The following is a 16,795-nucleotide window of genomic DNA, read 5'->3' as shown; positions in this document are numbered from 1 at the left end:
CTGATTTGGTTAGAATGATTGGTCAATGTCACTTGCAGGGTTTGAATAAATTATTTTTATGCGTGATGCGCACGCTTTTCTTCTGCATAGTTATGAGAAGCTACCATGTATTTTTTCATGTATATTTTTAATACATAATCACATGATTTTCTCATACAATTTGGAATAAATAAACACTTGCAAATTGATTCAAAGGCCACAAATTGCACTCGCCCTATAGGCTCATGCAATTTTGTTAGTCTTTGAAAAAATTTACCCGTGCTTATTTATTCCAAATTGCACTCAAAATCATGTGATTACCTATACAAAAGTGAAAAGCCTGCTATTTATTATTATTATTATTATTATTATTATTATTATTATTATTATTATTATATTATTATAAATATATATAGGTATGTGTAGTGTTTTTCTTTTTTGGGTGGCCTTTTGTAAGGGAACCTGTTCCTGTTTCTTGGACTTCCCCTTAGCTTTGTATATGTGTTAAGTTTGTTGAGAAAATGATTAAAATAAAGTTAAAGTTACTGAATGGAAAAGGAGAAGATAAAAAAAAAACTGCACTCCCTCCTTTTAATCATTGTTGTCCTAACTAGTGGGATCCCTAAAAGTAAATCTAGTTTCTGTTAGTCATTTAGGCAAATAAGTTTCGTTTCCTCTGACAAACAAGCTGCGTTAAAGACTTACTGACCCTATTCCCCTTTTGAGCTGCAGAACAAAGTTCCAGTAAACAATCAGTACAGGCTAGTCTATGGAAGGTTTTTGGGTTCATACTGACTGCACATGCAAAGGAGAATCTGAATGATTTGTACAGTTATTTATAGCCTTAATAGACAGTAATGATCCAGACCTACCCAATACTGTAGAAGGTTTTAAGTTTTCATTCCATTTTGGACATTCGTGAAGACTGGCACTGACTGCGCTGTCAGCTAGGAGTCTGGCACTAGTGCTGAGCGCGCAATAACTGCTGGGATACAACAACCTCCATCATGGCGTCTGGAGCTGGAAGCAAGAAGAAAGTCAAAGGCGCAATGGATCACGAGCAGATTATACTGCAGTTTAATCAGATGAGGCAGGAGTATAGGGGTATTGTGGGGAAAATAGGAGAGCTTGAAATGGAAGTCAATGAGCATGGGTGAGAACCGATTTTAAAATCTCTCAAGATTTGTTAAAACGATAAGCGTTCCATCATGACAATTTTTTACGGGAATGTCAAACAAAGTTGGACAATAAATTTTTGGTGTACCTTGTATGAACTCTTTGAAGATGGTCTAACATTTTTTGAGAGTTAATTTTGACTACTCTCATCAAAAGTATGATTTATTAGTATAATTTACAATCACGTGTTTTTGATAGGTACACACCAAGAAACTGTTATTTCTTTCGCTTGGTTCATAATTTGGGGATTTCTCTGACAATTATAGAAGTAATTACACTTGCGAATTTTAGTCAGTTACCGTAGTATTTGATGTTTCGATCTTTTCTTTAAATCACCTCTTCGTTTTGTTTCGTTTTTTTCCTTTTTTTAAATTATTTATATATATACATAGATATAAATGAGGCCCAGAAGGCCAAAACAGTACTGTCTGCAGTCAGTTATATATATAGATATATATACATACATATTTATATATATAGATATATATACATACATATATACATATTTATTAAAAGCTGGATCATTGGATAATGTAATTCAAGACTTTTTGTTGGCTTAGCCATTATGGTATATGAGCCAATATACCATAAACTAATATCTGTACATTGTAACATCTGGTTTCTTCTTACAAAATAAAGTTGAGAAGATTTGTCTAATATCTTGGGAGCGTTTTTTTTAATAAAACAATTATTCCACTCGCGCTTGTTGGATATGAGATGATTATAGCCAACTCAGCACCTCAGCTATCTATCATCTCATATCCAATGCGCGCTCGTGGAATAATTGTTTTATTTAAAAAAATGCCCCCAAGATATTAGACAACTGATCTTCTCAACTTTATTTTGTAAGGAGAAACCGGATGTTACAATGTACAGATATTAGATTATGGTTTATTGGCCCAAATACCATAATGGCTAAGCCAACAAGAAGTCTTGAATTGCATTATCCAATGATCCAGTTTTTAATAAATGTATACATATGTGTATATATAACAAACATTTTGGTCAGAGACCTTCTTCAGTTATTTACAACTTTTGAAATAAAAAAAGAGCATTAAATAGGATCGAAGTGCTAATGATTACGTAATTACAGATAAGGACTAATGAACTGGTGCTAATAAACAAAAAACCTATTTATAAAGAAAGCAATGGAAAAAATACAAGGAACAAACCCTAAAAACTAAGAGATAAGAATTCTAAATGTGTTAATATAAGTGGCGTAACCAGTTGCAAAGAAGCAATGCGGTGAGCATTAAAAAAGGGAAGGCCCACTTTTTACTACAACTGTATACCGTAACAAAATCCCAAAACAAGGCCTTTGGAGCCCGAAAGGGCAAATTAGCAACAAAATCCCTGGAGGCGCCCTTAATGATACTAATTATAGTAAGATCCCTTGGCAGGGCCTCTGAGTCCAATCCACACCTAAAGGGCCGACATTTTTTATATTTTTTACGTCCGAAGTTGTCCATCCTCACAATTTTTTAAACTTTCTACGTTCGTGTTGGCTGTGAGGTTTGGACTGCGAATCTTTATTGAACCTCCTGGCGTGGTGCACCTTTGTTGGCCTGAGAGTTTCATTAACGACTTGCGATATGTGTATATATATTTAACAATTATTCCACGAGCGCGCATTGGATATGAGATGATAGATAGCCAACTCGGCGCTACGCGCCTCGTTGGCTATAATCATCTCATATCCAACAAGCGTGAGTGGAATAATTGTTTTATTAAAAACACCCCCAAGAAATTATTATTTTGTAAGAAGAAACTGGATTTTTTAGCTCCCTTTTGATTTTAAGCTGATGCATACACTTACCATATTTGTAGATTATGGTATATTGGCTCATATACCATAATGGCTAAGCCAATAAAAAGTCTTGAATTGCATTATCCAATGATCCAGTTTTTAATAAATATATATATATATATATATATATACATATCTATATACACTATATACACATATATATATATATCTATATACAAAAACATAAACATACATAAAAACCTAACCTTTAATCTCTTGTATTTTGTCCATTGTTTTCTTTTTAGCTCAGTTTTTTGTCATCTTTTTGTTAGCACCAGTTCATTAGTTTTCACCTGTAATTAAGTAATCACTAGCACTTTGATCTCATTTAATGCTCTTTTTTATTTCAAAAGTTGTAAATAACTGAAGAAGGTCTCAGATGTTGTCCATCCTCGCATTTTTTTTAAACTTTCTACATTCGTGTTTGCCGTGAGGTTTGGACTGCAAATCTTTATTGATCCTGGCGAGATGCGCCTTTCTTGGCCTGAGAGTTCTACTAACGACTTATATATATATATATATATATATATATATATATATATTTAACAATTATTCGCTGAAGGCGAGGTGAATATTGTTGAATAATCCCCGAGATGAAGTCAAGGGGAGGTGAGGTGAAGGCGAGGTGAATATTGTTGAATAATCCCCGAGATGAAGTCAAGGGGATTATTCGACAATATTCACCGAACCCGAGGCAAATAATTGTTTTAGTATAATTTCAGAGCTGAACAAAAGAGAAATTTCTAAAATCATAACATTTTAGTAACATTTATTAACATTTTATTTTAACATTTTATATAAACCGTGAGGAGCAGTTTATATAGCGTCATATAAGGAACCGCTTGACCAATCAGATTGCCGGAAACTCTTTGCTCAGCTCTGAAATTATACTAAATATATATTCATACATACATACATACATTTACTTGAGAAGTAGGTTTTAAAATATGCAACTGTACAGCTGATTTCGACCTACTACTACTAAGTCTAATAAGGAGAACAGAAATTTACAATACAATTGTCATAAAGCTAAAAGTAGTATACAATAGTAGTTAGAATAGGGATCAAATAATTCAAAAGTATCAAAATTCATGTTTTTTTTTTATAATTTACAGAGCATTCCTTTTGGAAGCTGACATCGTCTTAATAGAATGGGTATAAAGGGATAAAATGTAGGCCTTATGATAGAAAACCTCTTGCTAATAACCCACAGATCAGATAGGTTTCAGTGACAATTAATATTCATTTGTGAGTCTGTGGCTTGAAAATAATTGGTTGTCATGTCCTATTTTAAGTCTCAATCACAGGTTCCTTTCCAAATTGTGAGATTCTGGTCAAGAGAACAAATAAGCAAAGAACAAATGATAGGAAGTTTGCAAAAAGATACCCAAGTGAAACATTGCAAAACACTTGGTCGAACTGTTTATTAATTTTTTATTAATTTATTAATTGTATATTAATTTATTGATTGTTTATTAATTTATTGAACTTTTCCTATTTGTAGCATTGTGATTGAGGCATTGAAAGGCGTAGAGACTGATAGGCGTTGCTTCCGAATGATTGGTGGAGTATTGGTGGAGAGAACGGTCAAGGATGTTCTACCAGCACTAGAAAACAACAAAGAACAGGTCAGAACATTTTCCTGCAGAACTAGAAGAGAACGCACTTGAAATAGTTTGTTTACAGAATCATGGATGCCGAGTAGTTTGGTGACTCTTCTCAAATACCATGCCAGTTAGTTTTAAGGCACCTCCTTCAGTTTCATCAGGTTTACCCAAAAGTTTGGTAGTACCCATATTGCTCCTGGATGGAGAGAGACACCAAAAGTAAATTTTTTCCTGAATCACACAGCTCAGTAATCCCCGTAACTAGGAGTCTTGAGCAGATTTTTTGTTTCTTAGTTCAGCACTCACTTTGTTCCTCTGGATTTTATCAGTCTGAGTACAGTGACAGTATTATTTAGCAAGAGCAAGCTTTAAGCAAACTTCATATCTCTTTCTAACTTTGTCTTCCCCAATTCATGCCTTATGTTAAGTTATTTTAGTGAAAATCATGCAAGCTATTCATTTTAAGAGGAAGCAAGAGAACCAGTAACTTTCAATGCGGATAAGATGCATAATAAAATATTTGTATATTGTGGGTTTAAGGACTTTGAGAAATGATTTCTGGTTAAGCAGAATGTATCCAAATTTGTAAATAAATTTACATTGAAAGCAGCAGCAGTGAAATGGAAATTGGTGTTGAGTCATTGGCAGGTTTCAACACAGTCTAAAGGAATTAAAAAAAATTCAACTTCACTACACTACAGTCAAGAACAACAGATCACAAATACAGAGAGTTTGGCAAAAATTTAAATTTTAAATTTTAGGGAGTAGTACAGTAAGAGTGTGAGCAATCCACATGCCATTAAGATTTTGGAATAAAATTAAATGGTTATTCCTTCACTCTGGTATTCATCTTCAGATATCAGGCGTCATTAACAAGTTAAAAGACACTCTTGCTGCTAAAGAAAAAGAACTTACAGCATTTAAAGACAAACACAACATCCATGTCAAGGGAGAGAGAGAAAGTCAAGCAGAGGATTCAGTTCAGACAGCTGATAAGACCTCAGGAGTTCTGGTGGCACAGGACAATTCATAAGATATAGGAACAATATTTATTGATGCTCCAACACACGGAAAGCTTCAGTGGACGTGCTGACCAGTGTAGGAAGCATTTAACAGACCACTTTTGTAAATGGCTGCCAGATTAATATTCTTTTGTTTAAATTTAAATTAGCCCTAGTGGCCTCGTTCTCCAGTGCAAAACTCAAAAGAATACATTATCTCAAGTGAGGCCAGTAGGGCTAATTTAAAGTTAAACAAAAGTATATTTATATGGCAGCCATTTATGAAAGTGGTCTATACACTGACTCAAATGAAACCTTCAAGATTGCATCAAAAGATTCCCTCCCTTAGTTTAAATGTTATCATAGCTTTCATCTTGGAAACTTTTTTGAAACAGATTTTTTTTTTCTTACAGTGAGTACAACACAAATTATGTTATTGAGAAGATTGAAGGACATTGCCACCTAGTGAACATTTTACCTATAGTTTTCAAGTCAGCAGCTTTATAATAGATTAGAAATTCTAATATAGGTGTGAGTCACAGAAAAAATGGGCACATGTACATGACACAAATGAATGTAAATTAATATCTTTCCACAACCTTTATTTCATCTGCAGACTTAAGTTCTGGTCTTGTGTCTTTCAAAGTCAATAATTAAAAATAACCATCATTTTGGACCCTACCAAGTGTAAAAATATTCTTGTCTTCTTGGTTTTCTCTTTTTAAGCTTCTTATTCAAGTCAATTTCAAGGAGATACTAAAATGTTTGCACATAGTAAAATAAAGTGTGGCCTGGGCTGTTTGTATTGCTAAAGTGAATCTGTACTTACGTGAGGAACACAAGGTTTTATCCCATGTATAATAAGAGTTATGAATAACTAATTTTACATAACTTAAAACTCTCCAGAATAGTATAAAGATTATAAACTGATCTATCCATTTGCCACTAATCATTCAAAAATATTTTTAAAACAGTCTTTTAAAAAACAGATGTTCTGTTTGCAGAAAGACAACAAAAAATGCATTTATGTTCTTTATGTGCAATTGATGCTGTTAAAGCTAATGGAATCCCACTCAAAGTGGCACATGTTTGATTTTTTTTTTCTTTTTCAATTCATTACTTCCCAAGGATGGCATTTATATGAGAGCACTAAGTAGTTGTGTAAGTACAATAATTTTCTTGCCAAAAATAACAGCAGCCCAACAGGGCTTGACACTAACTTTTCAACTTACCAGCCAAGTGGCTAGTGACAACTTAGATGTCACGACAATTTCAGTTTGTTTATCAGCCAAACTGGCTAGTGGAGATTGAAAACCACTAACCAAAACTGAATTTCTATTAGTCTGTAGCTCGTTGGCTACCATTAATGTCGAGCCCTGGAGTAAGCTTTGTAAGATTACCAAAGAGAAGATGTTTAGTAGGGTACATGCATAAAATAAATATCCTGTAAGTTTTCATTTTAAAATTCTGCCCAACTTGATACTTTGAGAGTTTCAGTTCACATTAAATTATTGTCTAATCAAAAGAAATCTAAGGCCTTAGGCCTTTTTGCAATTTTGGGTTGTTTCTTTTTCTGCTGGAGTTGGCCAGAACCTGTGGATGCCTCAGCAGTTTTGTTGATAACTACAGGTGTTCTTTGAAGTTTAGGTGGTGACTTAAGTAATCCTTGGGGTGGTGTCTTCCCTGCATCGAATGGAATGCTTGGGCTCTCCTTCAAACTACGTTTATAATCTGTTAAGAAAAAAAGGCACAAAATTAAAGTTTAGACAGGTGTTTTTTGTTAGTGGGCTTAAATGCTGCCCCCCTCCCTGGTGGCAAAGGGTGGGCCTGATCCTGTTTCACAAACAAATTTTAGAAAAATTTGTATGCCACAGATATAAAAGGGAAAACTATGTTCAAGATTTCCTTGCAAACGAGTTCTTGTGTTCATGACAGGCAAACTTGACCAGGTAGTACCCTGGATATTACCTTTTTGCTGCCTTCCAACTGGTCAAAGGTCTTTTGCTTCTAGAGGAGCAAAACTGTAGAACTCATTAAGCAGCGACCTTACATTTTTTAAAATGTCCCAAGAAATTTATGCATCAACTTACTAAGCTGCTATTAGGTTAACTTCATTATTCAATATTTCCATTTTTCTGATATTTGTATTTAGCTGTAACTATGGTTTTATATTCTTTAATTTTAGTTTTATTTCTTTTCACCATTTTTATTGATGCTGAAAAACCCATTCAGGGAGCTTCAATAAAGATCTGTACCTGTATCTGTATCTGCAAGAATTCAGGGAAACCTTAAGGTTTTCACCAAATGAAAGGAAAAATTCACGACTTGCATATACTTCAAGAGGCAAATCATGCATCACCCAGGTTCATACATTCACTTCTCACAGTTACATAATTTTGGCCTTTATCACATGTCAGGTACAAACAAAACTTTTGCCACCCTCTCTCAAGGCAGATAAGTGCGGTGTTGAACATTAAATCAAATGCTACCCAAACTATAACTACCCTGAGCTACTTACATCATTTCATTGCCAATAATTGAACTGAACAAGGAATAGTTTGTTCTGATTTGAGAAAGGACCCTAACTTTTCAAGCTTATTTTGCACTGACCTTGTGTTGTGTGTGAAGTGTTTTTTGACATCTCTATTCTGACTCTTTTCTGTGTTCCCTTTGAAGGTTCTGATCCTGGTAGTTGAAACTACACAAAATATTACGTATAATTTTACATACACTTGTAACGAGTACAGAGAAATCATCTCATAACTTGTTTATTAACCCTTTAACTCCCATGAGTGACCAAGGCAGAATTTCTCCTTACAACACCAATACATTGCCAAGCAGACAAGTAATGAGAATAAAGAAAAATATCATTTAGGGGATTTTAGGTTGATCTAATTCAAAATTCTCCCAACTAACATCATAAGAACTACATGGCAGATAGTAAGGAGAATCACACAAGAGATCTTGGTAGAAAAAGGGTTAAAAATTAGATGTTGCAAAAATGTAACATTTAAATGAAATTGTATGATGTATTACACAACAATTATGACTTTCTGATTGTCTAGAGGGTTCCTTGGAGAGAAGACCAAGCACTGTAGAGCGCTGTTGCAAGATGTACAGCTACAAGTTGCAAAAAGGCCAATAAAAAATAACTACCTTTGCAAAATTGACTGCGGTAGTTTATTTAATACATTTATACATGATAATTTCACTGCTCTTTTACACTAATGAAAAATTAATTGTTTAACACTAGCTCCCAACCTTCATATTAGTTTTCTTTCTTCGTTCTGTGCTTGGTATTTTTGCACTGAATCTTCGAACAAATGCTGGTGGAGTGGAATTCTTCTGAAATTTTGCAAAGGGCTCCTCGCCATGACCATTGGCTTCATGCAAAACCTTCTTTTTCACAGTTCTTGATGAGGTTTGATCATTTTTATCTGTTGAATGTATTGTGTCACCATTTACAGCTGAAGTAGTATCATCACTTGTGTCATTAACTAATTCTTCACCATTTTCATTGAAACTGTTAGTTTCAGTTTCTCTGAACACAGTTCTTTTGTCATTCTCAAGCAGAGATTTCTTCTTCTTCTTCCTCGTATTCTTGGGCTCAGTGTTTTGCTGTGTATGAATTTCTTCTTCTTCTTCAAATGACAACTCAACATGACCTTCACTATCTTGCCCATTCTTTCTTTTTCTCTTTCCCTCTTTCTTATCATCGATCATAGCATATTCATTGCTATGTTTATCCAGTTCCTCTTCTTTTTTATCAGTAGTAACTTTAATCTTTTTATTCTTCTGTTTTGGTTTCTTGGTGTGACTGTGGTCTCTATGATTGTCTAATGACTCTCGCTCCTCAGTCTTTCTCTTTGATCCAACAGGGAACCCATTTGGGATTCTGTCTTCTTGCACAGGAGTCTCCACATGCTCTCCTTCTGTCAGAGGGGTAAACATTGTCAAAGAAATAAGGCCAAGTTTCTCAAAGTACACAAAGTTATACAGTGGAATCCCGATTTCTCGAACCCTCGGTTTCTCAAACCTCTTGATATCTCAAACCAAACCCTGTTTCCCTTGGATTTGCTTCACTTGTAATTTCACCCCCAATTTCTTGAACTCCCGATTTCTCAAACCAATTTGCGTTTCCCCTGGAGGTTCAAGATATCAGGATTCCACTGTAGGTTCAAACAATACAGAAACAATAAAACTACTTCCTAACATAAAGGCCTGTGCTCTTCTTGCCCTTTACATTTTACAGTTCAAGAATATGTGCATTTAACCCATTAAACCCCAGCATCAATAAGCATATTCTCCATACTGTTCTCTATTACATTTCTAAGATGCTTACAAGGGGAATTTGCCTAACAATCAATAACTTCTTTTGTTGGTGATCATTTCCTTTATTCTCCTGACCTTACTGTGTGACTCATGTGTGATATTGTTGGGAGAAATAAGATGCTGGTCACTCTTAGGGGGTCAAAGAGGGGGGCTTATAAAAGGGGGGGGCTTATAAAAGGGGGGGGGCTTATAAGAGGGGGGCTTATAAGAGGGGGGGCTTATAAGAGGGGGGCTTATAAGAGGGGGGCTTATAAGAGGAGGGCTTATTAGAGGGGGGTGGCTTAAAAGAGGGGGGGCTCAAGAGAGGATTTACAGTACTTGTGTAACTCTTGCTTGTTAAGTGGAGACAGAGAGATAACAGTTGCTTGCTGGAATATTTAACAGCAGGCAAGATAATTCGACCACACGTGAAAGAATCCCTCGCAATGAACCACAGACAATAGAGAGGTCTCATTTAATAGACAAGTGCTAATTACCTGTTGATCCCTTCCTCAGACTGTAAACAGATTAAAATAAATTAATAAGTAATCAAATAAATGAAGCATTACAAAATGAAATAATATATAGATACACAAAAGAAGTGAATTAACTGGTACAGTAATGTTGTAACCTTTCCTTTTAATATCAACATATTTCAGGTACCCAGAAACAGTTGACAAAAAAAGCTACTGTAATTTCAAAGGAATTGCATGGCAGCTAGAAGAGGGACATTAAAAGTCAAAGATTCATGAAAAATGAATGAAAAAGGGGAAAAGAAGCTTTATTTTCTCGTGCTTATGGTCATGAGTTGACTGCTTGGGCACCAGAAAAGAAAACTATGTATAAATGAACTTCTCATTCCCAAAAGTAATCAATATGTTACTTCTTACAATAACAATACAATTTTGAAGCAGAAAGGAGAAGAGAAAATATAGAAATACCTAACAAGGGACTATAGCTTGATTTAACTTCAAATTCTCAGGGCTAAAATCAAAAGAAATGTGTGGCAGTCAATTATCAGGAATTGACAATGAGATATTGGGAATGAAAAGTTCCTGAATTTCTTTGCCAAGTTGAACCCTCATTTCATATCTAGTGTCCTTGTTAACTGATTGGTAACAAGAACATTTTTTGGATAGGGTGTATACCGGTGATTACAACCAAAAACTGAAGTCTCCTTTGATTACTGATTGATCACTCATTCATCAAAATTTAGTAAGTCTTACCGTTTAGCCCAGTTAAATAATTGATTCCTGTTCCTACCGAGGATATTTCTGTCACTTGCTAAGGAAAATAATCGGTCAGCTGCTGAAGCAAAATCAACCTTGAAAATAAGGAAAAAATTGTCAATATTCATCTTGTTAAAATCAACCAAACAAACAAATTCAAGTATTTTCTTGTAGTAAAAATTTTCCCCTATATCTAAAATGAATAGTTGAAAATGTCCTAAAAATTTTTCAAAAACAATTTTATAGCAGAGTTAGTCTGACCTTAATTTTAGAATTCTGCTGCTCCTCTGAGTCACCTGTCTGTTGTTGAACAAGGTGTTCAAACAGACTCTTTCCCACAGCACTAGTAACAGTTTTGCTGGAATAAAACCAAATCTCATAGTTTAAGTACAGCTTCAAGAAGAATAAATGGGCACACACAAGTAGATAGGTAGTTGGAAATAGACCAGTGGATGATCACACCAATTGAATTCCAGTTTCTGTAGGATCAACTACCTTTATGGGGTATTCCTGATCATTCTCAAATGCCAGTCAACTGTGTTGATTTCTACGTATGATGCACGATCCTTCACAGTAGATAGCACTATTTAAGCAATAGCGAAAATCAGACCTGAAAAAAATCAGGCCTGTACGGGACTCGAACCACTGACCTCTGCGATACTAGTGCAACGCTCTACCAATTGAGCTAACAAGCCAACTGGGAGCAGGCCGTTAAGTTGATTCGCATCATACGTATCTAATACCACAGTTCAAAATATATGATCTTTATATATTCATTGTATCTCATTTGTGTTGATTTCTGTTCACTTAGATGCAACTGTTACAGTAAAATTCTTACTTGCTTGAGTGCGTTGCAAACAGGAACAAAGGATCCAAGAGTTTTAGCACTGCACTAGCAGAAGCCTGTAACAGTATAGGAGAGAAATTCTAGTCAGAAAAAAATACACAAAGTAAAATTAATACGTAACAGGTTACAACAACACAAACAGTTTGTTAATTAACACCATCATGGCATTTTACCTCATCATCAAGAACACTTGTAAGTTCAGGGAGATACACTGACACCATGTGAAGTCGAATTCCATCTGGAACCTGGATTTCACAACAAAAAAATTTATCACTACGAATGAGGTACACGGTACCTTTTTAATCAGAAAAAGAACTCCCTTGGTAATGCATGAAGTTTGTAAATTTCACTGATGAATATACAATAAAAAATAGGGGAGCAGGGTTGGCGTAGTGGTGAGAGTGCTCGCCTCCCACAATGTGTCCCGGGTTCGATTCCCGGACCCGGCGTCATAAGTGGATCGAGTTTGTTGGTTCTCTACTCAGCTCTGACAGATTTTTCTCCGGGTACTCTGGTTTTCCCCTCTCCTCAAAAACCATCATCATTTGAATTGATCTAATTTAGAATTTATTTGGATTTACACACGACCCCACAAGCTGTTCAGCTTTAAACATTATCGTGTCTAAATAAAGGTGTTAATTATTATTATTATTATTATTATTATTAATATTATTATTATTATTATTATTATTATTATTATTATGTGGGCTTGTATTGATAAGGTTAAGATGTGTGGATCCCATCTCCAGCATGCAATTGACTCAGTGTGCATACTTCATTGAAATATAACAGACCTCTCAGGGCTTGACAATAACTTTTTAACTTACTAGCCAAGTGGCTTATGACAACTAAGGTGTTACAACAAGTTCAGTTTGTTTACTAGCCAAACTGGCTAGTGGAAAGGTCTGCAGCTAGTAGGCGGCCCTTTGTTCCCCAGGGAATCAAGAGGCATAACCAAGCAGCTAGTTGGCTACTGTTAGTGTCCAGCCCTGCCGCTCTAAACATGTTCTAATTCACGTTGAATAAAGGTAAAGGATAGTGTTAGCTAATCAGCAAGATCAGATCAGATCAGATCAGATCTTCCAGTCAGATCTTATAAAGTTCCAGTAGCATTAAGTTGCTTAACCCTATACACCCTAACATCAGTATGCATATTCTCCATACTGTTCTCCATACATTTCCTAGGGTGCTTGCAAGGAAAATTTGTTTAACAATCAAGAGCTTCTTTAGTTGGTGATTATTTCCTTTATTCTCATGACTTTAATGTTTGATTCAGGGTGATATTCAGGGTTCTCATTTAGTGCTAGCCGCCAGCTCAAGAACCGGCTACTTTGATTTTTGAGCCACCTACCTTTTGTGAAATAATTTATGTGTGAGTGGTAAAGAGTAATGAAAATAAATTGGTGTCAACTGTCTGCTTCATGAAGGAAGCCATCTACTCCCTAAGTTAATGAGAACCCTGGATATTGTAAGGAGAAATTAGATGCTGGTCACTCTTTAAACAATTAAGAGTATCAACACTCCTTTCTGCACTGTATAACGTTCCAGTCCATTACAGGTTACCCCCAGCACTTCAACAAATTTCCCTGGCAATTTTTTGGACACCCATGGTATGGAAAGAGGTACTATGACGGTGAAGTACCTCTCCCCCCACCCCACCCCCAATAACACAACACAATGATCCCATCAGAGCTAGAAAGCTGACGTTACAGTCTGCAGTCTAGTGCATCAAATACCACGCCATTTTGTCTCTCTATTGTGAATTGATAAATAATCACTTACCTTCAAACTGATAGGATTCATTGGCTCCTCATTAAGAATATGAACAACATCACAGACTAACCTGAGAAAATAAAAATGAATAAAATTCAAACATTACAAATTAAATGTTCCTCAGCTGGACAGTAGATGGATAGATGGCAAAAAAAAAATTTGAAAAACTTGCCTTTCCTCCCAACCAGTTTTTTTCAGAAAATTGAAAGTCTCTTTCACAAAGAAACGAAGAAGCTGGGGAAAAAAGTTTGATTGTCATCTTAACTGAGTACCAAAGAGAACTCAAAGTGGACAAGAAAAGAAAAAAAAAAAAAAAACAGTAACACACACTCACTGAAGTAGTAAAGATGGTGGAGTTCTAGATCATTTAAAGATCATCATGACAAAAATCCATACAATCCCATACTACTATTAGCACTCAATCAACAACTGTATTAATTATATACTCTTTTTTCTTTAGAACTACAGTATATGCTATTACCCAGGCACCCAATTACACAAAACGAAACCATCACTTTCTCTAAATTATCATTATCCACCCATGCTTGCAGTGAAAGCTATGGTTGATCAGGAAAAAGGACAACCAAGCTTCTCTCTGTCTCTCTCTCAGAGCAAAATCTTTTTTTTTAACATCTATGAACAGTTTGATAACACTTCTCTACTGTCTATTGAAAATTGTTCTATAAAACTATTTTATCAATGACTAACCATGTAAAACTTATCCAATCGAAGACGATCTATCCCATGCCATTCTCTTTGCATTGTTTTAAAAAATGCTTTGATAAAAAAGACAGCTAAAAAGTAACAATCAAAGTAGCAGACTATGTGAGCAGCATTCAGTAATTTAAAACAATTTTACACACTAGTTCTGAAGGCCAACACACTACTGACTTGCCTGCACTCTGCTTAACACATCTCTTGAGTATGATTAAAACTGTATCACTAAATTAAACAATTTATCATATAAGGGGCAAAATTACTGAATTGTGATTGGTCAAGACAGAGGGCATTTTTTCTTAATTTTTGTAATTGCCCCAGGCAAAATTACTTGAAAATGATTGGCTGAAAATCGCTTAGCAATGGCTGCCAAGGTAAAGAAATTTCTTCTAGTTGTTTTGTAACAATGGCGTCGCGTTTTTCGCGAGATCAGTAAGAAAACATTTTGCCCCTTATATTATAAACAAGTAATCACATGGTTCCTCATAAAATTAAGGATTAATATCACTTGTGTTTTCATAAGTTGCAGAAATTGCCCTCATCCCTGCGCGACTCAGGTAATTTCAGCAACTTCCGAAAACACGCGTGATATTAATCCTTAATTTTACTCAGCCCCATGCAATTACTAACTATACTTTCTATCAGTTTAACCCTTTAAATCCCAAGATCTGATTATCAACTCTCCCCTCTAGCTGCTACACATTTCCTTCAAGGCTGTAGTCTAGCAGCATCCGGTGACCCCTGGCGCCTTACTTTTGCTCTTGGGCGACTCAGAAATTTTAGTTTTTTCATACAAAGCATATGCTGGGCACCCTGGATTTCACAGTTTCAGAGCACTGGGCTCCATTCAATTTTTCCTTAGAGCACAGCCTTGTCCTTACAAATAGGTTAAGAGAATTTGGTGTTCAATCAAGGTAACAACTTCTACCAGATAAGTTTGAGTATTCTCATTACCTGTTTGCTGGATAATGTACGGATATTATAGGGAGAAATACATGTTAATCATTTCTGGAAGTTTAAGGGTTACAGTGTAACTGCATTGTAAATCATGTAGGATGTTGGGAGAACTTGAAAAAAGTTTGTTAACAAGCCAGAGGCGAGTGGTTTACAGACTTTTCCAGAAACCATTATAAGCTAAAAAACACATAAACATTACCTGATTGCTCATTCCTAAAACTGAATATGAGTTGGGAAATATTTAAAGCCAGCTCTTCCTACCAAAAGATGTAAAGCTCAGAATTAATAATGAGGGGGCTTCTATAAACATTTTCAATAATAGCTGCAAAGTTTGCTGTTTTAGAGAAATTATGTGTGTAAACACTGCAAGAGGAGAAAGAATGAGAGAAGATAATGGTACACTGCAGTCCAAGGGGTTTGGCATGCTCATTACACACCAGGAGACAAAAAATTTGCAGTTGGCTACCAATGGGATTGATTCTCAATGTGGATCAACAGTAGAAGTTAACAGGTAAAGCACTGATGCAATGTTCTTAAGTTTATTAAATCAGATCATAATAAAAATACCTGAATGAGAGGCTTGTCTGACATCCACATGCAGTAAAATAGCCCTTTCCATATTTTAAGTAAATCTACCTCACAAAAACCTTGAAAGAAAAAATTAATTATTCCTGGCGATGTATTTAGTTACAAAAAAATATGATCTTGGATTAAATAATACAGTAAACTTGATTATTTCACTACACTATAAATAATGTAGACAGCAGCATAGTGGGGTGTCACAAAAACTCAGACCTCAGACCTCGAAAACTCAGACTGCGAAAATCCAAGAGATAAACTCGACTCATGATCACTCCTTGTAATGCCACATACATTTTGACCTTTTGGGTCCTGATCCAACAAGCAGCAAAAACAAGGCCACAAGTTGCACGTTTTGCGAACTTGTCCAATCGTTGAGTATTAAAACATTTTAGAGTGACACAAGACTTCATTTAGCTTAGATTTCCTCCATTTTTCCCGTTAATTTTGAGCATTTCATTCACAGTTAACTGGATCAAATGCGCTCGCTCTAACACCAAAGTATTAAAATGTGGCGTGATTTTGACGAGCCGATAGGGACATTAGTTTACTTTTTTGTACTTTGTCGCACAGATCCTTGTTGTCGCTCAGTTAAAATTCTTAAATATTTCACGATACAAACAGAGACTCAGCCAACCAGTCCAAAAACGAAGACAATTTTGCGACCCTTGGGCTAGAGTTCTTAAATGAGACAGAAAAAAGAGAAAAATAATGGGAAATAAGACTCGGCATCAGCGCCGTCACGATTCGCTTCACTGAACAATCACTCTTGATATTGTTGTCCGTCTTTCACGTCGGATTGCATTGGTTAC

The 16,795-nt window shown here is 35.5% G+C and overlaps 2 protein-coding genes across 3 annotated transcripts in view; one reads left to right on the top strand and one right to left on the bottom strand.

Annotated features, from left to right (window-relative positions):
- Positions 1 to 959: 959 nt before the first annotated feature.
- Positions 960 to 6,251, top strand: LOC111320714 (prefoldin subunit 2). Its single transcript, XM_022923392.2, has 3 exons — positions 960 to 1,132; positions 4,467 to 4,590; positions 5,426 to 6,251. Exons 1-3 carry the CDS (start codon positions 987 to 989, stop codon positions 5,600 to 5,602), a joined length of 447 nt encoding a protein of 148 aa, XP_022779127.2. The 5' UTR covers positions 960 to 986; the 3' UTR covers positions 5,603 to 6,251.
- Positions 6,158 to 16,795, bottom strand: part of LOC111320716 (uncharacterized) — an 11,721-nt gene continuing 1,083 nt past the window's right edge. The window contains exons 2-14 of one of the 2 annotated variants that reach the window (XM_022923393.2): positions 15,972 to 16,051; positions 15,604 to 15,661; positions 14,439 to 14,524; positions 13,903 to 13,964; positions 13,740 to 13,800; positions 12,131 to 12,202; positions 11,949 to 12,013; positions 11,372 to 11,468; positions 11,108 to 11,205; positions 10,379 to 10,398; positions 8,832 to 9,520; positions 8,181 to 8,268; positions 6,158 to 7,301 (exon numbers count right to left, since the gene is read on the bottom strand). In XM_022923393.2, the coding sequence (XP_022779128.1) occupies positions 7,090 to 7,301; positions 8,181 to 8,268; positions 8,832 to 9,520; positions 10,379 to 10,398; positions 11,108 to 11,205; positions 11,372 to 11,468; positions 11,949 to 12,013; positions 12,131 to 12,202; positions 13,740 to 13,800; positions 13,903 to 13,964; positions 14,439 to 14,524; positions 15,604 to 15,661; positions 15,972 to 16,051 (1,688 nt within the window). In that variant the 3' untranslated portion in view covers positions 6,158 to 7,089. The remainder of the gene's footprint in view (positions 7,302 to 8,180; positions 8,269 to 8,831; positions 9,521 to 10,378; positions 10,399 to 11,107; positions 11,206 to 11,371; positions 11,469 to 11,948; positions 12,014 to 12,130; positions 12,203 to 13,739; positions 13,801 to 13,902; positions 13,965 to 14,438; positions 14,525 to 15,603; positions 15,662 to 15,971; positions 16,052 to 16,795) is intronic. The other variant, XM_022923394.2, reaches the window with a different exon arrangement.

The sequence above is a fragment of the Stylophora pistillata genome, chromosome 7, assembly GCF_964205215.1.
Source record: "Stylophora pistillata chromosome 7, jaStyPist1.2, whole genome shotgun sequence".
Lineage (NCBI taxonomy): Eukaryota > Metazoa > Cnidaria > Anthozoa > Scleractinia > Pocilloporidae > Stylophora > Stylophora pistillata.
Note: the sequence above shows the minus strand (reverse complement) of the source record. Positions and strands in the feature narration are given on the sequence as shown.

Coding starts and splice junctions, on each gene's coding strand:
- LOC111320714 (XM_022923392.2), top strand. CDS start 987: ATGGCGTCTGGAGCTGGAAGCAAGAAGAAAGTCAAAGGCGCAATGGAT. Junction 1,133..4,466: donor ATGGAAGTCAATGAGCATGG/GTGAGAACCGAT, acceptor TCCTATTTGTAG/CATTGTGATTGAGGCATTGA. Junction 4,591..5,425: donor TAGAAAACAACAAAGAACAG/GTCAGAACATTT, acceptor ATTCATCTTCAG/ATATCAGGCGTCATTAACAA.